Source organism: Paroedura picta, chromosome 14 (assembly GCF_049243985.1).
Source record: "Paroedura picta isolate Pp20150507F chromosome 14, Ppicta_v3.0, whole genome shotgun sequence".
Classification (NCBI taxonomy): Eukaryota; Metazoa; Chordata; class Lepidosauria; order Squamata; family Gekkonidae; genus Paroedura; species Paroedura picta.
The window spans coordinates 26,869,383-26,896,853 of NC_135382.1; the positions used below are offsets into that span (position 1 = coordinate 26,869,383).

General features: G+C 44.8%; 2 protein-coding genes across 6 annotated transcripts in view; both read right to left on the bottom strand.

Moving 5' to 3' along the window:
* The window catches only part of WWOX (WW domain containing oxidoreductase), a 538,960-nt gene extending 521,597 nt beyond the window's left edge, over window positions 1–17,363 (bottom strand). For all 5 annotated transcript variants that reach the window (XM_077310532.1, XM_077310536.1, XM_077310534.1 and 2 more), the window contains exons 1-4: window positions 17,177–17,363; window positions 14,095–14,159; window positions 12,079–12,136; window positions 8,185–8,363 (exon numbers count right to left, since the gene is read on the bottom strand). In XM_077310532.1, the coding sequence (XP_077166647.1) occupies window positions 8,185–8,363; window positions 12,079–12,136; window positions 14,095–14,159; window positions 17,177–17,283 (409 nt within the window). In that variant the 5' untranslated portion in view covers window positions 17,284–17,363. The remainder of the gene's footprint in view (window positions 1–8,184; window positions 8,364–12,078; window positions 12,137–14,094; window positions 14,160–17,176) is intronic.
* A 1,669-nt stretch (window positions 17,364–19,032) lies between these two features.
* On the bottom strand, window positions 19,033–26,790 carry LOC143823486 (uncharacterized). Its single transcript, XM_077309860.1, has 5 exons — window positions 26,338–26,790; window positions 23,045–23,221; window positions 21,946–22,152; window positions 20,853–21,066; window positions 19,033–20,660 (listed from the first exon to the last, which is right to left on the bottom strand). The coding sequence occupies exons 1-5, from the start codon at window positions 26,788–26,790 to the stop codon at window positions 20,482–20,484; spliced, it is 1,230 nt and encodes a 409-aa protein (XP_077165975.1). The 3' UTR covers window positions 19,033–20,481.
* Window positions 26,791–27,471: the final 681 nt, after the last annotated feature.

Sequence of the window (27,471 nt, forward strand, 5' to 3'; positions counted from 1 at the left end):
TATGAATTCAAAGGATATAAAGTCAAATTTCACTGAACATCAGTGGATCCCCAATTAGAAATGTTAATAAAGTCTTAGTTTGATGCTCTAAAACAACTTTCTTCTACTTGGTACAACCACAAATATTCGCATTACCCCCAAAATCTCACTGCCTTCTCCCGCAATATGTATGCCATTGGTTTATGATGGAACAATAGACAGTTCCTTAAATTGTACTCCCCTCCCCTTCAACAGGAACATTTTCTTCATACCTCATTTCTCCTTCTTTCTTTAATTCCCATGCCATCGGATATTTCAGCTTCTTGCTGCATTCTACAGTCCATTGTCCGTTCTAGACATGAATTCAGTTCACCCATGACAAAACAAGTTGGTTATGTCTTCTTGGGAGGGGGGGGCAAAAAGGCTTTTATGTGAGTAAAGTTTAACCGAAGGTAAGGATTCTGATGCCCAAAGCAAAACAGAACGAGGAGGGGGCTGTAGCTACTCAACAGCTTTCTCTTGAAACGTGGAAATTACTGTGCAAGTTCCACCGTGAGCAAAGCTATTGCAGAGCGGAGTATTAATTAAGCATTAAAGAAAAAAAAACAAAATTAGTTGCATGTTTTAAATCTCCTTTTGGCAACTACAGTAGTGCAATATTAATACGAGCGGCCTCGTAAAATTAAAAAGGAGTATTTCATCTCGGTTGAAATTAGAGGACTGTTCTGTCAGCTAAAGCACAGTGGATCGTCACGCATTAACCAAGTTAACATCGGCACCGAAGTTGGGGGAACAAAGTGACAGCACTAAGAGAAACACACACAAAAATAGTTGTCTTAAATCAGCATTTATTGATTTTTTTTAATTCACATACATTTTCGTTTTGAAGAACCTGTCACACAAGCAAACACTATGCCCCTATGGGCTTACAAAGTAGCTCATATATTTAGGAGAGTGAGATGGAAAGGATGCAAAGACAAGCCTGCGGAACAGTCCTTAAAACTCTTGGGCTGGGCTTTCTTTCCGCATACCCTGGGATGCTTCAGTTTTACTCCTGACCTGCGGCACAATTTTCTCCTAGGGCTTCTCTAATTGTCAGAGAGCAGCTGGAGGGAGGTGTGGGGGGGGGCTGGGGTCAGCTCCTTGGGGAAGGGAGGAAAACAGCTTCTCTACCAATACTCTCCCACTGGATCCAACCCAATTGGCTTGATTGCGTACTGACACATGTCAGTCCCCTGTATGCTGTGGGAGAAATTTTGCTAAGCTGACTTTGTGCTATCACATCTATGCCTCAAGAGCGACCTGATCACATCCAGATATTTCTAAGCCAAGTGGTGCCGTGAGCAAGGTGCCAGATAAATCCTGGCTTGTTAATCTCAAACGGGCTGCAAAAAGAAATTCATATAGCTCCACCGCAGGACAAGGCGGTCAGAAAATGCTATGGTCAGCCTAGAAGCTTCGACAGCCCTGCCTAAAACACAACTGGCTTGATTCTGAGTCTTTCTATTTCCTCCCAAACGGTATCTTTAAATTCTCCCCTCTTTTAGAAACATGTGTGATTACTCACTCCAGGAGGCATTCATGACAAAACAGGCATTCTAGTAGGAGGCATTCCCTCCAGCCACTTGAAGGAATGCCTCTTCTGATGACTTCTGCTCTCTGTGGATAGGACTGTACAAAAAAAAAAATGTACAATTACTGGGGAAGAACCCTTCCATTGATCAAATGGCTTTTAATTAGCCCATCCTATTTACCAGCAAACTGTAGCAACCATAAAGGTAATACATCCCTGAAGCACACACTGTGGGCAAATAAAGCTACTGCCAAGAGCCCTACAGAGAACTCAGGAAACAGATGCGACTGAGCAGCGATATCAGCTTGTTCCTATGCTTTGAGCTTCCATTCCACCAAAATACTCTGCCTCCAGGAACCATGCATGCCACACAGCCTTTGGTTGCAAAGGGTAAGAGAGAAGGCGAGCTGTTATATTACATAAGTGGCCTTCATGTGGTTCCGACTTATGAAGAGGGGCAGTGGATCAATTTGTTCTGGAAAAAAAAAAAACAGAGCATTAATAGTGGACCAGCAGGAACTATGATTCGATCATTAATACCGATATCTGACACAGATGCCTCTCTATTCCATTTTAACAAGGACTTGGCACAAACGTGCTCCTTTTTGTCAATGGTCACTGGGCCACCTAAATCCCATGCAGTCAGCCCTTCTGCAATATTCAGTACTAAGACCACTATTTCTTCATGGTTAAAAGGTAAAGGTATCCCCTGTGCAAGCACTGGGTCATGTCTGACCCTTGGGGTGACGCCCTCCAGCGTTTTCATGGCAGACTCAATACGGGGTGGTTTGCCATTCCCTTCCCCAGTCATTACCATTTACCCCCCAGCAAGCTGGGGACTCATTTTACCAACCTCGGAAGGATGGAAGGCTGAGTCAACCTTGAGCCGGCTGCTGGGATCGAACTCCCAACCTCATGGGCAGAGCTTTCAGACTGCATGTCTGCTGCCTTACCACTCTGCGCCACAAGAGGCTCTTTCTTCATGGTTAGGGTCTTCCAAATATTAATTTATTGGTTGATTTATTAGGTGTCTCGGTTCACAAGCACCTGGAAAACAGCACCCTCTGAAACCCAGCACAGCAATCCTGACTTGCAGCCACTCACCTGGTTAACCCTACGGTGAGTCAGAAGCACCTCCAAGCGATCGCACCTCTGCAAACCACCAGGTTTGTTCTCTTCCTCTTTTTCAGGCCATCAGTGTGCCACAAGCGGACATATGAAGGTGGGTGTCATCTAGCACCTCTGTGGACTTATGTGCAAACATGGGCTCTGGTTATTCAAGACAAGGTACTCTATGCGTGCTGTGAGGCCTTCATTCACGTGGGCTAATTCCTGGACCTCTACCAAATGAAGTTCTGATTCCACTTAGAAGGATTGCCTGGGCTGCATCCTGGGTAGCTGAGAGGAAAACATTCCGATTAAACAAGCTCTATAGCTGAAGAAGCCCAAACATTAACTTGGAAGCTGCAATGACTTCTGAAAGCCATGTTGAGCAATGATTCCTTCATGACAGAGATGGGAGAATGTCGTTTAGTTATTTTGCCATTATGGGCTCTTACTGACTGTAAGAAGTCCTTCCCCCAGACTTACTTGCAAAATGATTTGAGGTCACCCCAAACATACTGTAATGGGCTTTGGAATAGGATTTTCTAAGATGGTTTAATGAAAAGATAATTCAATGTGGAACAGAATGTGCTCTCCCCTCCACGCATGACATCTTACTCCAACAGAAGACATGCAGCCAAAATGCATCCTTTCGCAAAAAAGATTTCATTACAAGTTTAATTACTGAACCTTTTAGACTCAACGCAATTTTACATATCACAAGATGACCCGCATTGTGACTTTCAGCCAAAGTTGAGACAGTTCAATAATTTGACTAACCATCCATGTACACTCCCTCATTACTGAAGTAATAGATTTCTTAAAGCAGGCATGAGGAGAAGATACAAGCAAGTGCAATTTCTAAGACTACTCAAAGCAGAAACGATTTTCCACGCATGTATTTGTGTATAAAGAACTTAACTCCACAGAAAAATTCTGCAAGAACAAGAATGGCACATGCTGTAAAGGAAAGAGCATTTTATCAATAGGCTTAGCAAGTTCTCAAAATTCCCAGCTTTCAATTTTCCAGTTTTAGAGTATGTTTCTTGAACTCCCATTTGCTGGCAGGGGATCATGGGAATTGTAGTCCATGAACATCTGGAGGACCACAGGTTGAATACCCCTGATCTAGTGCAACCCCCTGCAGAATGCAGGAAAGAATATGGAAATAACAGTATCTCTGTTAGGGAGAGAGACAGAGACTTGCTTCTTTAAAAAAAAACAAAATCTGGGAATTTAGAGAGCCTGCTAAGCCTACTCATGATATAATAATATTTTAATGCCTAAAAATACCCTCATTTTCAGGGGAGTAGTTTGACCACCATAGTCCAATCACTGAAGAAAACCAACAGCAACATTACGAACAAGCACTAAGTGAGTCTCCACGTCTTCTGTGCTTGTATGCTTTATGATATATTGCGCAGGTGCTGTTTGTTGGTCTATCTTCAAATTAATGATGAAATAAAAAGTAACCCAAAAAGTTGCAGCCAACAAGAAAAGACAATCTGAAATTAAACAAAATCAATGGGATGGGTTGGTATAAGACAGCATCACTAGGCTATATCACTTTGGCAGATGACAGGACCCTGTTCTCGATAAGATATTAATAAACCAACCAGCCGGTAATAGGATTTCACAGAAGTCCAAGGTCAAATTTAGTTTACATTACCCTCTGCAAAGGGTTATACAATTCCTCCCCCCCCCCCAGCACTTTCTATTACCTCTGACCTAGCTGTAAAAATCCATCAGCCAACGGAACTTTATTCAAGAATACAGGAGGGAAACAATTCATTAACTCCATCTAACTTGTAATGTTAAATAGTTTCTTCCCCAGCAGTAGTTTGTTTTCCCTTCGTCCAAAATATTTGATCTCATCTGCAACTCCGGTTCCAGTGAATGCATTCCAATTCATTTTCTCTCTACATTTGTCTGCATTGTGACAAGCCTTAAAAAAAAAAAAAGTAATCCGAAAGAGAAAATTTAACACAAATGTCACACTAAGGTAGCTTTGCATACTGATACACCATTACAGCTGGCTTCTCCATCTCACGCATCAAGCATTACAGAAAGTCTCCACAGACCATGAGGCCATGAACAAGAACAACACCGGGGAACTTAGCAAAACTGGTTCAGATTTGATGCCCTCTTGGTCACTCTGCAGGGTTTTATATGGCAGCAGTGACAAAAGACTTACAGAACATAAAAGGGCATCATCACTATCATGGATAGATTCAAAATAATGTAAAAAAAAACATCAAACTTTCATGGGCCAAGAATAACAAAAAACAGTACAAAGAGTGAAATGCTTTTGTAAGAGTCAGAAAAGACTTTTGTCAAGGCAATAAGCCAAGATCCAAATTTTGTGGCTACAGGGGCTTGATTATCCCCAGTATGATTTGCAGGGGGGGGGGGTTCCCTCATTGATCATCAACACTATATGTCACATCAGAAACTTTTTAAAGACCCTTAGCTCAAGAACTGATCAATGTATGCTGAAACCTAAGGCCACCTCTCCCACACCCCTGAAGCATATTAAATTAATTGTAGGAGTTTGGGAACACAGCCTACTCTGCACCGTATAAACATACGCTCACAAAAGGTTAACAGTGTGCACTAAATCATTCTAATAAGCTATCTTTAACAATAAGAGCTGTATGTCAATGGGCTAAAACCCTGTTGTGCCAGGAGAGGAAAAAAAGCTCCAAATGTAATCGAGCCTTGGAGCAATTTACAAATCAAACGGCCTAATTTCATGCAGTTGTGGAAGCCAAAACTGAACGATACCAACGGCCGAACATAATTTGATTTTGAGAGAAATGGAAAGGCACGCAAGGACTTGAAGGCAGAGGAAGGAACTTGGAAGTCCTTCCTCAGTCCAAAAAAAAATATCACTCACTGGGAACCTAGAAGTCCTCAGATATTCCCACAAGGCTAATCAGTCCTCCTTACCCCTGTTTGTTCCCTTGAACCAACTCTCAATGGCGATCCACAGTCTGCACTCATGGAACACACTCATGCCTTCCTCATCAGGCTATTTCCAGGCTGAGGGGAAGGAAGAGAATCTCCCCCCCTTCCCCCCCTCGTTAATTTACAAAGTCAGTTTTCTGCGTATCTATCCCTTAAGACAGGGGTAGTCAACCTGTGGTCCTCCAGATGTTCATGGACTACAATTCCCATGAGCCCCTGCCAGCAAATGAACATCTGGAGGACCACAGATTGACTACCCCTGCCTGAAAAGATCCCAAACCTGTCTGTTAACAGCCCGATTCCGATGCTTTTGTGTTTGATAAGGAGGCTAGTGATTTTGTTGTATATACAAACTGCACGTTAGTATATGGATATACTACAGAAGCCAATGAAATTGATTTAGAAACAAACTAATTCAAGCTTAATACACACTACAGAGCAAGGATGCCTTTCAAGCCGCTGAAACTTACAAGATGCGGTAAATTGATTGGAAGAACAGTTTACACCGCTTCCGTGTTAGTCTCCTATGCATGCAAATTCTTACGTATATCTTATGTTTATAAACTCAATTGGACACATTGCTGCTGTAGTTCAAGGGGAAAACATCTATTATACAGGGAGATAACATGATTAGAGGACTATGTGGGTGAATCTGCTACGGCTTTCAGCATTCCTTATAGAGACTGTCCTGCATTCCTTCGCCGTAGTGTACAGAGACTACTGTATGCAATTCTGAAACTGTCAAAATGACACCTCTGGAGAGTAAAACTTCTTTGCAGGGTTCTATTAACACTTCACGGATATTCTTGTGCTGCATCCTCTCCTTCTCTCATGGCTTTCAAAGGATCAGGCTCAACAGCATGCGGGTACCCATATACACAATGAGCCTCAAGCGAAGCTTTGACGAAGAAGGCTAACATTTCCATGTCCACATCCTTTTGCATCCAGTAACAACCACACTTTATTTAATTCTGGTAGCTGGGGCTGCCAGAAAAGTGGAAGTCAGTTATTCGTAGGGATTATCTCACACACCTTTCCGTATCGGAACTTTAGCAACCATTTCAGTATAAAATACCCCATGTCAAAATTAATTGTGTTTTGGTAAGTTTTAAGAAAAATATCCAAACCACTATTTTTTTTTTTATTCTTTTAAAAAGAACAATAGAGCCCTCTAGTGGAAAAATACTTGGCGTTACTCTAGGCATAAGCAAAATGAAAGTGCATGGGGGCCAGGCACGCAAAGACATGTTCAAAATACAGAAGGAAAAAGTTATGTAACTATAAGCACACAGTTGTCACTAAGCCAAAGCGAACAGGTACTTTTAATGAACAAACCTGGACATCGTGAGACACTAAAGATGATCTGGGGGGAATGACCATCCAATAGCCCAGGAAGAAGTTTATTGGGTGGTACTAGGCCTGGGTTCCCCCCTGTGCACATGTCTTTGGGCCTGGGCCACTGCCCCTCCACTTCTACATGTAGGTAGTTTGTTCAACTGGTCTTCCCATCCCCTTCCATGGTGGCTGAGGGGCAGGCGAGAGCTTAGAACACTCAACTGTTTCATGTTTTTAACCCTGAGGCCCAGGATCACAGCACTGGTGTTTGTGTTGGGGATGTGCGCTCAGACACCTCGGCAATCACCGAAGCCCGAGGTGGCTTATAAGAGGCCAGTGCCATGGCGCAGAGAGCACAAAGTCACACTTCTGTCAGATCTGGCCTTCATAACAAATGAGTTCAACAGTTCTGGACTAGACAACAAAGCTATTTCATATTTCAGATCACAAGTGGTAGATAAATTTTTTACAATGGTAACAGTGCTTCTCTTATGATCTCTAGAGGGGTAGTCAACCCTGTGGTCCTCCAGATGCAATTCCCATGAGCCCCTGCCAGCAAATGCTCCTTCCCCTCCCTTCATGGAGGATCATTGTCCATGGGGTCGCGATGGGTCGGACACGACTTCGAGACTAACAACAACAACAAAGAATCTAGGGCAAAAGTTCTCCCAAATCATATCATGCCCTGTTCAAGTAAGACTGATTGTGTAAACCCAGCAGTATCATCAAATTCAAATACTTCAGTAATTCTCATGTGGAAAAGGACTACATTTCCTGCAGTTCCAGAGCACAAGTTGATCTAATGGGCTTAAATTACAAAACGGCAGATTTCAGTTGAACATTGGGATACATTTCCTAAAAATAAGTGCAGTTCGATGACGGAACAAAAACAATCACCAAAAAAGAATACACAAGAAAAGAGCTTTAGATTTCCTTCCCTGATCAAAGGGCTGGAATGCATGGCCTATAAGACCCTTCCAACTTCTTTTCAACAGAAACTTGCTTCCAGTCACTCAGTGGGATTTACTGCCAGGAACCTGTGCTTAATTTTAGTATTCTAAAACTTTTTTAAAAATAAGATACATTCCATTTTTTCTGATATTTTGTAATCAAGAGGTTCCAAAACAAACATGGCAACAGTAAGAATTTCCTAACACAACTGGCCTTCTTTAAGATGCCAAGTGGAGTCCACAATAGAATTCCGAATGCAATCTTGAGTGACATACCTATCCCTGCGTTCCCTCCAGTCACGATAATCACTCGGCCACTCATATCTCGCCCCTGAAGAATTTCCATCGCAGTTGTGTTTCCGTCGTACTTCTGTTTGGCATTGGGCTTCATTGGATTATCTTCCACGGTGAACGCCAGTCTCGGGTCAAGGTAGGTTGTCCTTTTGTTTATATGGCTTAAGGGAAAGAAAGAAAAGAAGAAGTCTTTATTCCCATCTCACTTCACTTAGGCTAACATGACACAACACGGGTGTCATTTTCATCTTCAGACCTAAACCAAAAGCCACAACGCCAATGTAAGAAGAGCCCATGCAGGATAGGATCTAGAGCAGGGGTAGTCAAACTGTGGCCCCCCCAGATGTCCATGGACTACAATTCCCATGAGCCCCTGCCAGCAAATGCTGGCAGGGGCTCATGGGAATTGTGGTCCACGGACATCTGGAGGACCACAGGTTGACTACCCCTGATCTAGAGTGTTGGGAGCAGAATCTGGGGGATGTAGGTGGAGATCTACATTCTTCAGCCTGTCACACACTGACAGCCAAACCTTCCTCACAGGGATGTTGTAAGGATAATATGGAGAACAATGTAAGCAGCTTTGGATCCCCACTGGGGAGAACGGCAAAGTTTAAACGCAGTAAATAGCAAAGAAATCCTTTTATCACACCAAACAGCCCAGTCTTATTAGTCTTGCATTGTTAGTATTAATGAACATCCTGTGGCAAGCATCATTAGTAACACTAATTGCCAGCATTTGCTCATGGGAATTGTAGTCCATGAACATCTGGAGGACCTCAGGTTGACTACCCCTGTTATAGACCACGGTGCAACCACCTGAAAGATGGTACTCAACCCCGTATGTCAATAGGGCCTGCTTTTCTGCTTAGAGACCATTCACACACCCCTCCCTCCAGTTCCATTGATAGAGTAACATTTGTCCCATCCACATTTTTCATCACAAGAAATCTGGTTGGAAGTTAGACCAAAAAGCAGTCATTTCAACCACACAGCCCCAATTTAGGCTTCCCCCTGGATCAGATTCCCCGTTTCCCCAGTTCTATCACAGAGACTCCCATTTGAGTTTTCTTGTGCATGCACTAAGAGTGACAGAGCACTGGATTACAAGCAGCCAAAAAGTGACAAGCAACTCAATTCCCCAAGACTTTCTCCTTGTTACATAGTGAAAGACTGCAATCTACATGTATATAGTACATAAAGATGGAAGCAAAATTTCATAGTGAAACTGGAAGAGGGCTACAGTTCCCAGAAGTCCCCTGCACAAGTTGTATCGTTACCCTCTGTCAGCCAAAAACACCTGCCAATTGTCAAAATCTAGTTATCTGGTTTCAGCACATGTGGCCAAAAACAGAATCAGCATCAGATCCATGACGCAGAATAACCACAGTGTGCACTGAATGTTTGCTTAGCCACAACAAAATCCTCAGCATGACAAAAACCTTCAGTTGTGCACTCTGTCCTTCCAACAACAAAAACAGACCGATATTGTGTAAGTCAGATTCTTGCTGCCACCTACAGCAGCACAGTATAATTTTTGAAGACGGCCCACCAGTCTGCTTGCTGCATCTCTATGCTGAACTCATTGCTTCTTTTTCCTGATGCACTGTAACAGTAAAAAAGCCTATCTTAGGTGGTCTTATCACACTTCCCAGCAACTCTTCTGCTATGGAAAAAAGTAATGACATTGAAATCCCAATCCAGTTAAGACAATAACAAGCAAGTGTTTCTGTTATCAATAAAATCGGAGTCCAGTAGCACCTTTAAGACCAACAAAGATCTATTCAGGGCGTGAGCTTTCGAGTGCAAGCACTTTTCCTCACACTATGATCTTCTTACATGACAGGGAGTATATAGCAAAAATCAATTCTGTTATATCAGCAGACTGGGTCACAACCAAATACCGCCAATGATAATCCTTTGTCTAAACAGCCAAACAATCCCTTAGAATTCAGTGTACTTTACAAAAACACAACAGGGAGAGACCAAACTGCATTTTATTAGTGATCAAAGATGTTATCAACTTAGCAACTGACAGTGTTCTCTTACTACAATCTGAATGAGAGGACTGTCCCAAATACCACCACTTTAGGAATGCATGTGTGTTTTTATTGCTGACCAGAAACATCTAAGGGAGATGTACTTTCTGTCCTGAGCAGTAAACTAGGCATGTGTTTAACACATGAAAGCTCAATAGTCTGTCCAAGCGACGTTGTACACAAACATAATTAATTACAATCACTGGTGTCAGAAATTTGATTAAACTATATCCCATTACTCCTTCAGGCATTTTTTCGGATTAAGATCCAGGAAATCTTTAATCGACATAAGATGCAACTGTCCATATTTCAAAAGCATGGAGACATAAATTTATGAAAGCTGCAATTTATTACTGGGAAGAGCAACACTCTAAAAACTCAGGAATTCTTTAACATAAAGCTGTTTTTTTTTCTTGTTTGGACTCTGCATTACTGCTCTATCCCTGTGAGATAACAAGCTGAAAGTCAGCAATAAACAAAACGTCAGTCCTTAGCAGATTTATTCTGCCCAGAGAGAAAGCGGATTAAACTGGCATCTAGTTCCAGCAGTTTACAATGATTCAGGAATGTGAAATCTATGGAGGAAAGACATTTCTGGCCCATTTTCTCTTTTGAACTTGTGAGTTTACATTCAGGAAGGAAAACAGCCAAGGACATAAGTGGCAGAGTAGCTTTAAGAACCCTCTGAGAGGAGAATTTGGAAAGAAGGGTAGCCCACCCACACAGCCTGCCCCCCATGTCCTCATACACACATATGACAGGGTTCCCATATGTCCTCTTTTTTTATCTGCCCTCTTTGGGACTTAAAAAAACTGATGCAAATGTCTTCTTTTGGGGTTGGAAGGTGAGGAATATTTCCAGTTAGTAGCAGTTGTCACAGCTTAAATAGTAATTTAAATAGTACATCGACTGCTCTCCCCCGGGCTTCTTCTTGAACACCGTTGACCTCCTTCTCCTCCACCACCCCCCTTTTTTTTGGAAGGGGGGTAGGAAGGGGATTTTATTATTGTGCTGCCATGCTGTGATATTTTTAAGTCTTTTAATGGGAGTTTTAATGGGGTTTTAAGACACTGTAACCCGCCACGAGCCATTTGGGAGTGGCGGGAAATAAATCAAAATCAAAATCAAAATCAAAATCAAAATCAAAATCAAAATCAAAATCAAAATCAAAATCAAAATCAAAATCAAAATCAAAATCAAGTTATTTAAAATGAGGTTTGTCATTGGAATGATGTTGTTGGAAGTCTATGGCCTTGAAGTATTTTTCACACAGTTGAGTCAAATGCAATATTGCTCCGTGAACTGTGGCCAAAGAAGAGATTGTTACTGTCTCCTTCCCTCTTAACTTCTACTCAAAGTTATGGTTTAACAGCCAGCCAGTCTACACAATGTCACTATTTAGCAAATATTTTGCTTTTGCTTACCCTGATTGGTTATGCCATATTTTACGCATTTTCTAAAATACAGAAAACATGTTGAGCGAAGGCAAAGTGGAACGTAAATCCGCGTAGCCATACAAAAGGCACATTTCAGAATTAGGCAACATCAATATACTCCTCTCTCTCCCCCTAAATTTCTGGGTGCTGCTTTCTGATCCAAATCAGGTTCTGGAAGGCACCAGCGTGCAAATGGGGGAGAACGAAGACCAACATATTTATATACTGGAAGGATAACATTACTTGCAAAAACATCTTGAGCCTTTAGGGTAGGCACTGCATTGCAACTTCAATTAGAACTGGACGACACAAGTGAAAAGAAGTGAAATGATGAAATTGCAGCCTTACAATTCCTGTCTGACAATTTTTCCTGCCAGCCATATAGAACAATTCTCACTTACTCAACAAAATAGACTTGTCCATTTTCATCTGTTTCTTGCTCCCAGCCATATGGCAAATCTGAAAAAAGGTAAACAAATATCATTTGGGGTAACACTTAAAAAAACATTTAAACCTCTCATTTCAAAAAAATATGTCCCCTCATCATGACAGAAACAGTTGCTATTGACTAGGATGGTCAACAGAGAACCAGTAGTACTTGGCACAAAGGGATCATGGCCTCACTTTGACAAATCAGCCTTCAAGAGAGAATCTTAAGAACAGGAGAGGAAATTTACTGCATTCAACTGCAATGCTCACTTTCAAAAGAACTAGAGTCATTTTTGTTGACTGACAAATCACAGCCAATTTCTGGTAACCCTGTAAAGGTTTGAAATGCAGAAGACAGGGCTGGCTGACACTCCTCAGCAAGATCAGGCTAGTCAGAGCACAGGGCCCCAGGGAATCACTCTTGGCCTCAAACCCAGGCCAGGGCTTTTTCAACCTGGTGGAATGAGCTCCCAGAAGAGCTGAGGGCCCTGCCCTGATGGGGCTGCCTCAGTTCCACAGGACCTGTAAAATGGTCTTTGGTTGAGGCCGGGTTTCAGGGACAACTAGGGCCCCTCCTCTGGCAACACTATTCCACTCTGTGATTCTGTACCTGTGATGGTTGACTGTAGTTTGGGGAAGGATTGGGGATTTTTGCCGCCATTTTATGGGGGTTTTATGAGTTTTAATGGTACTGGGGATTTATGATTGATTTTAATGGTGTTTTAAATTGTTTTCCTGTGACCTGCCACAAGTCTTCGGAGAGTGGTAGGATATAAATCAAAATAAGCAACAATTTTGATGAAAAGGAAATTTCTCCCCTTCTTTGGGAAACTCCCTTAGATTAAGGATTACCTGGCAAGAACCTGAGAAAGGCTACCACCACCCTGAAATCTCCAGAAAACATCTAGACTGAACAGCTTAGAAGGTTTCCTTCTGTCATGGTATTACAACTACTTCAGCTATGAACAAAACCCTTCAATGCTTCAAGGATTACAGAATATTTAAAAATGGTTGCAGATGAACCAGTTCTTAGGACTATTCCACAGTGAATATGAACAACCACATGAAAGTGGCATCTTATATAATACTGGAAAATCTGCATCTTGTGTACATCCTTACCACATATAGTGGCGCTATATAATTGGGAAAAGCCACTATGGGTGGAACGGAGTCCGGGCCCTGTCCAGGTGTCCAGACACCGCTTCTGCTCCGCCTCCCACTTACCCCAAAACACCTCCCTGTTAGTGCCCATTGCATTTACATGTGCAGTAGGCTTTTTACCTAGTCTTATATAATATTGGAGAATTCAGACACCGGGTTTAAATAAACATGCCGCATTAGCTAACACTCGTGTTCATACTTTTACTAAACCCCAAACACACAGGACAATCAATAGTTCTGGAGCAGGCTTTATAAAGGAAAAAGTTCTTGCTTATAGTTGTAGTCTACTTAAGCTCCAGAAGAAGTACACAGATTTCAGAGTGAACAACCCAGGTTAGGTAGTCTGAAAATAGACATGCAGATCCACTTTGTAACACAAATATTATTTAAACTATAGTTTTCCTAGCAATCAGAACCTCTTGTGGCGCAGACTGGTAAGGCAGTGACATGCTGTCTGAAGCTGTCTTGTCCATGAGGTTGAGAGTTCAGTCCCAGCAGCCGGCTCAAGGTTGACTCAGCCTTCCATCCTTCCGAGGTCAGTAAAATGAGTACCCAGCTTGCTGGGGGGTAAACGGTAATGACTGGGGAAGACACTGGCAAACCACCCCGTATTGAGTCTGCCATGAAAACGTTAGAGGGCGTCACCCCAAGGGTCAGACATGACTCAGTGCTTGCATAGGGGATACCTTTACCTTTTTACCTTCCTAGCAATCATAGTTCAAACCAGTGTTTTCAGGTTTCTCACCAAACTGATCTCAGAAAATCTGTTCCAAAAGTTCTCAGATAACAGTAAGGGGGCAGATCCATTCACTAGAAAGAACACAAACCTCCAGCAACACGCTTTCGTTTTCCAGATTTAGGATGGTCCCACTGAGTCCTCTCTTCAATGTGACTGAAAGAGAGAACATTAAGCATTATTTTAATGAAATATCGTTGGAAATGCAGTGCATACCCAATAGCATTTTAGTACACACCAAGTCTACGCAATGTATACACGCTCAGAATAAACCAGGGTGCTCTCTGCCAATATCCTTCAGCTGTTTGGGGACAAATTATCTCTAGAGTACTGTATAAATCATGATTTTGCTGGTGGCTGCTGTCCCAAACTCCCTTCCTTTCATCATGGGATCAACCAGTTGGGCCCAAGAAGGAATTTTGGGGGTTCCTCCAAATGGCTTTTGGGGATGGTGAAGGTTGGTTCAATAGGCCTGGTTGTTGACTGCGTAGGCCATAATTATGTTGGCAGGGGCTGGGTAGACTGATCAAGAGATCTAGGGATTCTGGACAGCGTGTCCAGAACAGCCCTTCACTGGCTGTGCATTTAGGAAGGCGTGGCCTTTGGTGCTAAGTAACATCTTTTTGATCCTGGCAATGGCCGCATGCTGGGCATCAGTGAAGAACCCTCCTGGGTTTGGAGTCAGGGACGGGTGGATCTACCAACAAAGGGAGCCATCAGAACCCTAGCATATACCGTCCATTAAAATAAATTGGCATACTTACAGAGAAACCAGCTCACATTAATTAAAAATTAAACCTGGACATGTTATCTCATGTCTACCCAGAATATGCTTGGGAAATATAGCTGTGTACATGCCCAACAGGGCCCCCTCCCCATTCCATCCCCTCCAGGCCCATCACGGGTCAACATAACCAGATACGGTCATACCCCCAAAAGAGCATCATGCTCCACCACCGCCAACTGGCTGGTGATCCCTGGCCCCAAACAAGCACATCGGTCCTCAACAAGGGCCAGAGCTTTTTCTGTCCTGCCCCCCCCCTGGTGGAACGAGCTCCCTGAAGACATTAGAGCCCTGCCTGAACTCCCACAACTCCGCAGGGCCTGCAAAAGGGAGCTCCTCCACCAGGCATTTGCCTGAGACTGACCAAACCCAAATAACATCCACAGGTCCCCCCTCAGACATCCTCTCCATGGTCTGAACCAGTCTGACCTCTCTGGGGGCCTGTTATATTGTGATATTGTTGTTGTTTAAGATCACTGAAATTGTGTAATTCAGAACCACTGTCAGATTATTGTTGTTCTATCTGACTATGTTAAGAGCCTCTTGTGGTGCAGAGTGGTAAGGCAGCAGAAATGCTGTCTGAAGCTCTCTGTCCATGAGGCTGGGAGTTCGATCCCAGCAGCCAGCTCAAGGAGGGCGTCACCCCAAGGGTCAGACATGACTCGGTGCTTGCACAGGGGATACCTTTACCTTTACCTTATTTTAAATAGCGTCATGTATACATGAGACGTAGTGATTGGAAACACAGATGTTGCCAAGTACATGCACATGACCCAGTGCTTGCACAGGGGATACCTTTACCTTTACCTTTACCTTATCTGACTATGTTATATGTTAGGCCATTCCATGCGTACCTCCCCCACCCCGTGATATTATATGTAAACTGCCCTGAGCCATATGGAAGAGCGGTATAAAAATCTAATCTAATAAAATAAATATCATCCAATAAATGAGTAATACATATAAATATATATTTCAAATTAACTCCCACCCATTCAGGAAACCCTGCCAGGGCTGTCAAGAAACCCCAGGGTTTCACAAAACCATGGCTGAGAAAGCCTGATGTAGGCAGTCTATAAAGTCAAAATAGTAATACAAATTTCAAGAGTTTTGAAAAAAATAATTTCATGATTCAATATAACTATAGCATAACCACTCATACTCAGCTGCAACAATACTCCATGCAGGTTTCTTCCTGTTTAAATCACTGTTTGCTTTGGGCTTTAATTTTTCATTTAAAAGGTAACAAGTCTCCACAATATCTTTCACTCAACACAATATGCCAGAGAGGGAGGGGACAAAACTGAAGTCCAGCTGCTGGGAATACTGGTTTGTGGTGGAAAGATGGTTAGATGAAAATGAGGAGGAGGGGCCTATCCCAGATTAAAGGTAAAGGCATCCCCTGTGCAAGCACCGAGTCATGTCTGACCCTTGGGGTGACGCCCTCTAGCGCTTTCATGGCAGACTCAGTACGGGGTGGTTTGCCAGTGCCTTCCCCAGTCATTACCGGTTACCCCCCAGCAAGCTGTGTTATAATTCACACAGGGTCTTCCTCCCCACCGAGAAGAGCAGAAGTCAAACTATCCAAGTCAGGGGGGCGTCCATACTGCGGATCTCCAGATGTCCATGGACTATTGTTCTCATGAGCCCCTAAGTTGGCACCAACTCATGCATGGAAGGAGGAAACATACATGAACCCAAGAAGCAGCACCTGCTGTACTTCTGCCTGCCCTATATCTGATTATTGCAACTCATGCACTGGGATGAAACAGACATGAACCTGAGGAGCATCACCTGCTCTACTGCTGCCTGAAGTATGTCTGACTATGGCAACTCATGCACTGGAAGGAAACAGACATGAACCTGAGGAGGAGCATCACCTGCTGTACTTCTGCCTGAAGTATGTCTGATTATGGCAACTCATGCACTGGGAGGAAACAGACATGAACCCGAGAAGGAGCATCACCAGCTGTACTTCTGCCTGAAGTATGTCTGACTATGGCAACTCATGCACTGGGAGGAAACAGACATGAACCCGAGGAGGAGCATCACCTGCTGTACTTCTGCCTGAAGTATGTCTGATTATGGCAGCTCATGCACTGGGAGGAAACAGACATGAACCCGAGGAGGAGCATCACCTGCTGTACTTCTGCCTGAAGTATGTCTGATTATGGCAGCTCATGCACTGGGAGGAAACAGACATGAACCCGAGGAGGAGCATCACATCACCTGCTGTATGTATTATGGCTAGTTCAGGTGGGTGCAGAAGGGGGTGGGGGAGGAGGCAGCCCATTCACACCTTTGCCAAGTGCAGGTGGGGGAGAGGAGAGCTTCCTGCACCCTCCCAGCAGCCCCAGACCCCCCATTTCCCCACCGCTGCCCTCCTCACTTGGCGTAATACACCCAGCCGTCCTTGGTGGTTCGCTCCTCCCAGCCGGGCGGCAGCTCCTCGTCGCTGTCGGTGTCGTCCAAGCCCGCGTACTTCAGCGCAGCCATCGCCGCCCGCAAACTCCAGCCGCCTCCCAGGCGCCGAGCAACCCTCTCCCTTCGCAGGTGCACTTTTCCGGAGTTCTCCCTTATCTGAGCGGAGTGGAACAGCCCCTTCCGGTGCTCTTGGGCCAATCGCTAGGCGCGGCGAGCAAAGCACCCTGGGAAATGTAGTCCCCGGAGGGGAAACCCACGTGCCGCTTCGCCCAGCTGGAGAAACAATTCGGCCGGCGCTGCGGGGAAAGCGGAGGAAGGGGGTTTTCTGTAGAAGGAGCGGGACAGGGTCGTTGTTAAAAAGAAAGAGGGCTGGCTCGTTTGGGGAAATTCTTCACCCTCTTTTTTGGGGGTTTGCGACTTTTATTTAAAAAAATAATAATTTGTCTTTTGGTTTTTGTAGGTAAAACAGAAGAGTAGTGTATGCAAGATACTCCCCACCAAGCTCTCTGTTCTTGTTCTCCACGATTCTGTTCGGGAAGGGCTTCTGGAATAGTCCTAAACATTTGTTTGCAAATGTAATCCAATTTAACTTTGGTGTCGCCCATCGCCGCCTGTATTTGGCTGTGTACTGGAAGGAAGGGACATAGTATAGCCTTTAAAAAGGGCACGTGTAAATTACAGTTTGGTAACATCCAGGCAATTAGCTGGCCAATTGCTTAACACATGCTTTCTTCCAAGCTCGCATGCCTAGTCTCTCCTATTAACTGTAGGTGTTGTATTTCACACAAGCATCTATAGTAGAATAATGGCTTCAGTTTTTGCTTTTGTAAAACTGGTTCATGCATTGGGTCTGCAGATTTTCTAGCAGGCATGTGCAAGCATGTACTACTACATTATCTCCACCTGTTTCCTTGGAGAAGCTAACACTGCCAGTGTTACCTTAATAAGGTAATGAGTTGCAGATGTTCCCAATTAACTTGTTTTGTGAAATGGGCTTCTAGCTAGAGGAAGTCAGCATTCCATCTCCTGGTTTAGGATTGGTTCTTCTCATGTCTTCTGCCCCAACATCAGTAAGTCTATTGGCTTATTAATAAATTGTCAAATAGTCCTGAATGGCTTTTGTGTCTAGAATCCCACTGGGGAAAAGCCATTAAAAAACTTAATTTGTAACACCATTTTGTAAAACTTTGTCTTCCCCAACCTGTAACTTGCTTGTGTTTGACCATACTGTACCTGTGGACTCTGGGCTTTTGAAACTCCAAGAGCTTTGCCATTCTTTGTGCTTAAGTGGGCATACTTGCTAGCAAGAGGTGTTCTTATTTTTCACTGCTTCATACAACTGTCTATGTGCACCTTAATAAATAAATCCAATACAAAATAATTTTGAAAAACCTTTTGTCTGTTTGTCTGTCTATACAAGCTAAGTGGTAGCCTGTGCCTTGTGTTGTGTTACTCTACCAATTCTGTATTGTGGTTTCTTGGCTCTGTGCTGGGTCAAGACTCCTGTTAATTCCCTGATAGGCCTCAAGGCTGCCTCTGAGCCTTGAAAGCCTTGAGAACCATTCAGAGGTGGTGGCTGGCAGCCCTACCTAGTTGGAGTATATAACTTCCCTGTTTTTTGTAATCTTGTTCCTGACCCATCTTAGTTGAGGTCTGCGGACTTGGCCTCTGCTAAGCAGGGTGTGACCACAGCCTTGCAACGGCTGCAGGTGGATGCAGGTAGGATTCATGTTGCAATGGATGCAGGTAGGATTAATGTACAGCGTACTCTTTTTATATACATGTGTGGAGTAATTACATATTACATTCAGTGCATGAAAACGGAATATTGGATCGAATGCCCACACTTGTCCATGTGCTGGCCGTTTCATTTTCAAAGTAAACATCTACTTGTTACAAACAGGTATTTGCACGTACGCACAGGTTGGATGTGTATATGCCATGCCATTTGAACATGACTACATTCAAAATGGTAACAGATTCCCAGGTCCAGACCCTGCAGCCCGTGGAACATGGGTTATGGAGTCTCCTCAATTTCTGCACCCATGTTGCCCAATTCAAATGCAGCGCACTTGGAGTTTGTGTTTCAGCCTTCCCTTGTATGCTGTTCCCATCACCCAGCAACAGTCCTTGTAGTGCATTAAGTCCATCGACACTTTCCTTTCATATGGTCCAGAGGGCCAGTTACAGTCTTCAGATTGCCTTCCCCTAATTTGCGTGGCCTGTTTTGCAGGTATCATACACTGTGGGATTTTTTCCATCACTGCCCTCTCTTTATGGAATGGAGAGGAGCCCCTTCATTGGGCCCCCTTGAATCATTTCCTTCCAAAAAATGATATGGGAGCAAATGTTCTCGACACATGCCACAGTTGTAATCTGAATCAGGCACTGTGTATGGGGAAACTGCAACTAATGTGACTTGCACACCTGGACTAAATCTATGTTCTCTGTGAATTGGCCAAATTTAGGCTTGACGGGAGAGCCTGTGTGTATTTATTCCTCCCCCATACATCGGACTGGGGACTCCAAACTGGGCCACGTCCATGCTGAATTTGGGCTTGTGAACCAGCACATGCTCATCCCTACTCAACAATTATTATTATGGGAATTCCTTGTTGATTCCTTACTAGCTAAGACTGCCAAATGCATATGAGTGGATTGATATAGATGTTCTCCTTATTTAGATGATTCTCCAGCCATGGAAAATGTAATGAAAGTGTAACAGAACAGAGCAATCTATGTGTAATAAGTCAAAAACTGCACCAGGTGGAGCTGTAGACATAGTATAACAGTATTCACAGAAAAAGAGAAAGAGAGAGCACTCTCAGCCATCTAGGTTGGATTCCTATAATGTGCTTTACATGGATGAGGCTGCCTTTGGAAGCAGTCCAGAACTTCAGCTACTCCAAATATAACAGCCAGGGGCATGATCCAAGGATCATACTGAAAGATCTGAACTGGCTGCCGATTTGGTTTCCAGGCAGAATTCAAAGTGCTCGTTCTTCCCTTTAAAGTCCCAAATGGCTTAGGCATTTGAAAGACCACCTCCTCTGAAATTTCTTACCCCCCCCCACTTAAGAGTTGCCTCACAAGCCCTGGGGGGCACATCCTGGTTGGAGGGCATGGGGAGTCGCTTGACCCTGACCTAATTTAGAGTTCTGGAAAGGCAATTTCCCTGAAGCATAAAACAATTTCCCAGTTTTTTTTTCCTGTGCAATAAGATACCAAACCGTCAGTTCTGCAGTGCCTGCATGTGTACGTTTCATCTGATTACTCAAACATGGTAGCAAACAATCCATTTTGCTTGAAATCTTCTGCCACTTGTTTTGAGTGTCGGATTTTAGCCGCTAGGGCCTCAAATACATCGTTCTGATCCACGGCTGTGGCCACCTTATAGATTAATTCTTCCATGGATTCCAAACCTCTCAGTCCAAGGTTCACTCCACAGCCTGCCAGACAGTGGGTTGGAAGAGAAAGAGAGGGTTACTTTTATAGGCAAAACTTCAATGAGTTAGTTATTCTGTGCTGTTCCTCTGGGCATGTGTTGCAATGGAAGATTTCCTCCCCTGGCTATGTCCTTCATCCTCCCCTGTTCACTTCCCTTTTGCAGGGCTAAAATTATTTTAAGCGCATGCACTAACCCGTGTCAAAATTCAGCACTCTGGCTGCTTCTCCTTCCACAGTAACAACAGTGTTTTCTCCTTCAATGAAAGCCGCAGTGACCCGCCTGTGGGAGAGCATAATCTCAAATATTCGAGGGCTGCACTGGATGTGATGGAGTGTCAGTTCATTCACTCTGGGCTCAATATCCATCTTGTAAGCATTGAAAGACTGGTGGAAGATGCTTTTCATTATCTGTGGACAACAGCAACATTGTTCAAGGTCACACGTGTGTGTAATCCCATGGAATGCTTTAAAGCAGGGGTAGTCAACCTGTGGTCCTCCAGATGCCCATGGACTACAATTCCCATGAGCCCCTGCCAGCAAACGCTGGCAGGGGCACATGGGAATTGCAGTCCATGGACATCTGGAGGACCACAGGTTGACTACCCCTGCTTTAAAGTAATCTAACTCAAGGCCGGCTACAAGTTACGATACTGTATGTAGATGACCTGCTCAAGTACCTAGTTTCGATTGCATTGGAACGATGGGCGGCAGTCCAGGGATCGAGTAAACATCTTCTATTTAGATTGATGCAGACAAAAAAAAATCCAACGTTCTTTTATCTACTATATTTGTACCCTTTAACCTACTCAAATTGTCTGTCTCTCTCACGTTCTCATATACAGGAAAATAATGTTGCCAATGACCTGGAGAAAAATGGCAAGCTGCCCCTTTAAAGAGAGGCTGAGGCACTGTGAAAAGCTTCAACAGCCTCTTTCCATACCTTAGGTCTTTGTTAAAAGAGTAAGATATTTTCTTTCCAGGTGCTTGACAATCCCAGTACAGTGATCTATGCTGTCATTAATCGTGGAAGGGGGAAAGACTGGCAAAGATGCATTAATGCATTTTTCCCCATTTCCAGAATAAAGCAATGATATGCACATGATAGAAGGAGTATCAGTTTTTATCAGGAAAACTGTGCCCAGGTAGAAAGGGTTAGATCCTTTTCCCACCAGCACCATGGTTCTTTTCTGAATTGGAGTTACATGCAACCTGGGAAGCTCCAATAAAAGATCTCCTAGTGTCGGATCTATTATTGCCATGTGAAAAGCAAACGTTTTGGATACTCACTGTGGAACTGAATGTATGGCGTAGGAACCTCACAATTTTGGAATCAGAAGCTGGGCAGGCCAAAGCCAGGTAGCGGTTGCGGAAAGTCCCATAGATTTTCAGATGGAATCCAGGTTTAGAAGACTCCTTCCCCAGAGCAGTCATATCCATGCCATAAGCAGAGAGATCAAAGTACAGGCTGTGAGCCCGTATCTCAGGCGTTGGCACCTGTAATGTGTAAATCATGGAAGGGAAGTAATTTTGTGACAGATGGCTTGGCAGATAGGGCATTATGAACCCTTGTGTGCATTTTCATTCCGGCTCCCCCCCCCCTCTTTTTAATTTCCCCCCGTTGCTACTATTTATGGTGGAGCAGCACTGCTCTAACCTGCATATGCTATTCAGCCATGCCCTTTAAGTTATACTGCTTATTGTACTGCTTATTGACTTTTCCAAGAAGCGCACAGGATTCTTACCACAGTTCTTCTGTGACTTATTTGGCCCATAGCTATTGTGACAACAACCAGCAGCGTGTATATCTAATTCAGGTTAAGAGTAAGTGTGGTACAATGGTTCAAGAACAAGACTATGCCTGGGAAAACTCAGATTCAAATCCCTTAAACTCCCTGAGTTGACCTAGGGCTGGTTGTTCTCTTTAAGCCTAAACTGCATCACAAAGTTGTTGGGAGGGTAAAATGGAGATTCCCAGTTTCCCAGCCATATTCTACATGATCATGCCACTTCTGGGGTTCCTTGAAGCCTGAAGAATGTTTCAGGGGGTTCTCAATATTAAAAAGTTGAGAAAGGATTGATTAGACCCTTATACACAATCTGGATGGCTACAGCAAGTGAACCAAGTGCTCACTTGAAGTTCTCATACCAAATCAGACCACTGGGTCATCTTGGTCAGAATAGTCTATTCAGACTGGCAGCAGGGACTTCCATATCACCTGCGTGTTTTTAAACTGGAGATGGTAGAAGTTGAACCTGGAACCTTCTGCAAAGAAAGCAGATGCTCTACCACTGAGCCACAGCCCCACCCCTAGGTTTTGTGTAGTTGGGAACAAAGACACTGAAGAAAGAATAAGTGAGTGATTGCCAGCCACCAGATCACCTTTACCTGTCTTTGATCTGGTCTTTCAATGACAGCATTGGCTCCATAAGCATTGCAGGACTCTACAATGTAGTCTGGACTGATTCCAAGGATTGCGCTAGATTCTCCACAGGATCCATCAGCTATGATAATTATCTTGGGCCAATCGGAGGTCAAATTCTTCTTGAGAAAGTCATCTGAAAACTAACAGAAAGTTGGCTCATGAATATTGCATGTAGGCACGCTACAATGTAGTTAAACAGATTCATTTCTACCCCACCATTCTTCCAGTGTGAGATGTAGAGTAGTATACATGGTGATAGTGCTGTTCTGATCCAGCAGTCCTGTCAGAGCTCTCTCAGACTCACCTCCCTCACAGGGTGTTGTGGGGAGAGGAAGGGAAGGTAATTGTAAGCCACTTTGAGACTCCTTCTGGTAGAGAAAAGCAGCATATAAGAACCCACTCTTCTTCATCAGTAATATCAGGGCTCTCTCAGCCTCACTCTGTCAGTCTCACCTACCTCACAGGGTGTCTGTTGTGGGGAGAGGAAAGGGAAGGCGACTGTAAGCCGCTTTGAGGCTCCTTTGGGTAGAGAAAAGCAGCATATAAGAACCAACTCTTCTTCTGCTACTACTCAGAGGGCCAATAGCTTTCTGGGATGTCAGGCAGAGGTCTTTCACTTCACAAACTGCCTGGTCCTTTTAATTGGAGGTGCTGGGGATTGAACCTGGAACCTTCTGTATGCCAAGAAGATGCTGTACCACTGATCCACAGCCCTTCCTTTGCTAGCATGTGCCTAAAACGCTTATCATTTCCCCCTTGGAGCCCATTGTTTCCATGCATCAGTACAAAGGATTCAGCCACGAGACACGGCTGTTTCCAGCCTACTGTCGAGTGTGTTCATTTTCAACATGACAACATGAAAGTCTTTCTGATGTTGACGTCCGTCGGTTTCTTAGCTTAGTTAGAGGCCAACTGCTGTGTCATTAGGCCTTTTAATCTTTGCCTATTGTGTTTCCGCTTGTTTTGATTTAACAAATCAGTTGCCTGTCTAAAAACGTACAAGGGTAATTCAATGCCCCGGATTTATAGATTGCTTCAATACTAAACTCATTATTGCCTGAAGTAATCACGGAAGTAAGCCAGCTTCATAATTAAGTGCAAGCCAAAGTAAACAAGGAGCAATATCTGGATTGATATACCTTTAAACTACAGCTGGTTAACTTGTTAGGCAGGAATCAAGATTGTGTGCTTATTTAAATCTGTAACAGGAGTCGTAATTTGATCAAATAAAAAGAGTGTTCCTTGAAGTTAAGCTTATGAGCATATTTGCAATCATACATGACTGGAGAGGCCCTCTTAGAATCATAGAAGAATAGAGTTGGAAGGGACCTCGTGGGTCATCTAGTTCAACCTCCTGCACTATGCAGGACACTCACATCCCAATCGCTCATCCACTGTAACCTGCCACCCCCTTAAGCCTTCACAGAATCAGCCTCTCTGTCAGATGACTATCCAGCCTCTGTTTAAAAATTTCCAAAGATGGTGAACCCACCACCTCCCGAGGATGCCTGTTCCACTGAGAAACCGCTCTAACTGCCAGGAACTTCTTAGATTTGCTTTATTTTGGACCCGATTCTATTCCTCCACTTTATTTTTACCCTCATCCATCAAGCATACATTCACCCTGTCCTTCCTCCAAAAAGCTCAAAGAGTTGTATATGATTTTCCCTTCCTCTGTTTTATCCTAACAATAGCACTATAAGCTAGTCTGAGAGAGAATGTCTGGCCAAAGGTCACCCAGAGAACTTCTTGGGAAATTTGCACCTAGATCTCGCCTAGTCCAGTGTTCTAACTACACCCCCATGATGGCTGTCCCCAGCAATTGCAGACAGGCAGCCTAGTTATTCTGTAGCCGCTAGATAAAACAGGAGTTCAGGAGCTCCTCAGATACTCCCAGCATTTATATCAGCAAATGCTTTTTCTGAGTCACAGCTCACTTCGTCAGATGCACCAGAGTGTTGGGTCGTTTATATATTGGGTTGTTTATATATTCACAACAGAAAGGTGGGAGAGATGTTACAAAGAGAGACTGATTTAAAAGATCGAACACAGAGAGGACTCAGTTCTGTTCACTCCGAATAGATGAAGGCTCAGGTGTGAGTCTCTTGTTTTAATATCTCCTCCCCTCACACCCTGTGGGCTTTCTGTAGGGAAAATAAAAGCCTGGGTTTAAAGGATCTGCCTCTGCCTCATGGAAAGTTATGCTGGAATAAATGTTGCTACTCCTTAAGGTGCCACTGGATTTTGTCTTGCAGCTAGCTACTTTCTTGTACAGTTCAAATCGTCTGGTTTAAGTATTCTCTTAGGGTATGAAGGACACCATCGACACTGAACCTGTAGTCAGGAGGAATACTAATTCAGAATGAAAGAATGAAATTTGTATATATTAATTGTCTTGACTGTGAAGCAGTTCAGGATGGGAAAGAGCAGTGAGCCAAAGGTCACCAAATAAGCAGGATGGCTGAGAAGGGAGTTGAAAGCAGGTTTCTCCCATTCTAATTTGACCCTGTAGACCATGGGTAGTCAAACTGTGGCCCTCCAGATGTCCATGGACTACAATTCCCAGAAGCCCCTGCCAGCGAATGCATTCGCTGGCAGGGGCTTCTGGGAATTGTAGTCCATGGACATCTGGAGGGCTGCAGTTTGACTACCCCTGCTGTAGACACTGCAATGTGGTTTGACTTTCTTTGGGACACGCCTAAGAAGATCTACACAGAAGTTAGTGTTATGACAACCAGCATGGTGAGATGGTTAAAGTGTCAGTTCAAGACTGGGAAACCCTCGTTCAGATCTGCACTCTGCCATGGACCTCGGGCCAGCTTGGTGTTGTGGTTAGAAGTGCTCCTAATATGGTGAGCTGGGTTCAATTCTGCACTCCCCCACATGCAGCCAGCTGGGTCACCTTGGGCTCGCCACTGCACTGATAAAGCTGTTCTGGCCGGGCAGGAATATCAGGGCTCTCTCAGCCCCACCCACCTCACAGAGTGTCTGTTGTGGGGAGAAGGCGACTGTAAGCCACTTTGAGACTCCTGGTTGATGAAAGCAGCATATAAGAACCAACTTTTCTTCTTCTGGTCAAACCTACCTCACAGGGTTATTGTGAGGATCCAATGAAGGCGGGGAGAATGTTGTTAACCCACTTTGGGGGCAGACCCGCGGGGTCTGAAGAAGGGAAGGAAACGCCCAGCGTGATTTTCCTCCCAGCCCTGGACAGCGCCTTGCCGTAGGACCGCGCCCAGAGCCATTCCCCCCTCACCTTCGTGCCCAGCAAGACGCCGACGTCGTGGCGTCGCTTGTGCCACTCCAGGATGCTGAGCAGGTGTTCTTGGAAGACGCCGATCCTGGTGAAGAAGCGCTCCTGGTCCCAGCAGCCTTCCAGGTTGTCGAAGTCCACGCCCAGGCCCAGGAGGAAGCGGACGCTGCGCGGCTCCAGCGCGATCTGCTGGGGCCTGGCGAGGAGCGCCGCGCGGGAGCGCTCGTCCAGCAGCCGCAGCTTCAGCACCTTGCCCGAGCGGACAGCGACCAGCGCGGCCGTCAGCCCCACGGGGCCGGCGCCCACCACCAGCACCGACGCCTTCGCCCGCCAGTGGCGCAAGCCGTCCACGCTCACCTTCAGCGCCGCGTACAGCACGACGGCCAGCGCGGTGCTCACGGCCGCCTCCACCGCCAGCCTCTCGTACTGGGCGCCTCGCGTCCCGGCCTCCTCCATGGCGCACAAGCAATGCCCGACGGCTGCAGCCCGGCCCACGCCCTCAAGCCGCGCTCCGCCTGCCCACGCCCGCTTGGGAACGGCCGCTTGCGGGGTGGGCGGGGGGGGGGGGGGTCCTATCTGCGTCCTGGCCAGAAGGGCAGGGCCAACAGGGAAGAAGAAGAAGAATTGGTTCTTATATGCCGCTTTTCTCTACCCGAAGGAGGCTCAAAGCGGCTTACATTCGCCTTCCCTGTCCTCTCCCCACAACAGACACCCTGTGAGGTGGGTGAGGCTGAGAGAGCCCTGATATTACTGAAGAAGAAGAAGAGTTGGTTCTTATATGCTGCTTTTCTCTACCCGAAGGAGGCTCAAAGCGGCTTACAGTTGCCTTCCCTTCTCTCTCCCCACAACGGACACCCTGTGAGGTGGGTGAGGCTGAGAGAGCCCTGATATTACTGAAGAAGAAGAAGAGTTGGTTCTTATATGCTGCTTTTCTCTACCCGAAGGAGGCTCAAAGCGGCTTACAGTTGCCTTCCCTTCTCTCTCCCCACAACGGACACCCTGTGAGGTGGGTGAGGCTGAGAGAGCCCTGATATTACTGAAGAAGAAGAAGAGTTGGTTCTTATATGCTGCTTTTCTCTACCCGAAGGAGGCTCAAAGCTGCTTACAGTTGCCTTCCCTTCTCTCTCCCCACAACGG

Bases quoted from the DNA above. Each gene is read 5' to 3' on its own strand.
- LOC143823486 (XM_077309860.1), bottom strand. From the start codon at position 26,790: ATGGAGGAGGCCGGGACGCGAGGCGCCCAGTACGAGAGGCTGGCGGTG. The intron at 23,222-26,337 runs GTGAGGGGGGAA...ACTTTCTGTTAG, and splicing joins GCGTCTTGCTGGGCACGAAG to TTTTCAGATGACTTTCTCAA. The intron at 20,661-20,852 runs GTTAGTGCATGC...ACTGTCTGGCAG, and splicing joins AGTGCTGAATTTTGACACGG to GCTGTGGAGTGAACCTTGGA.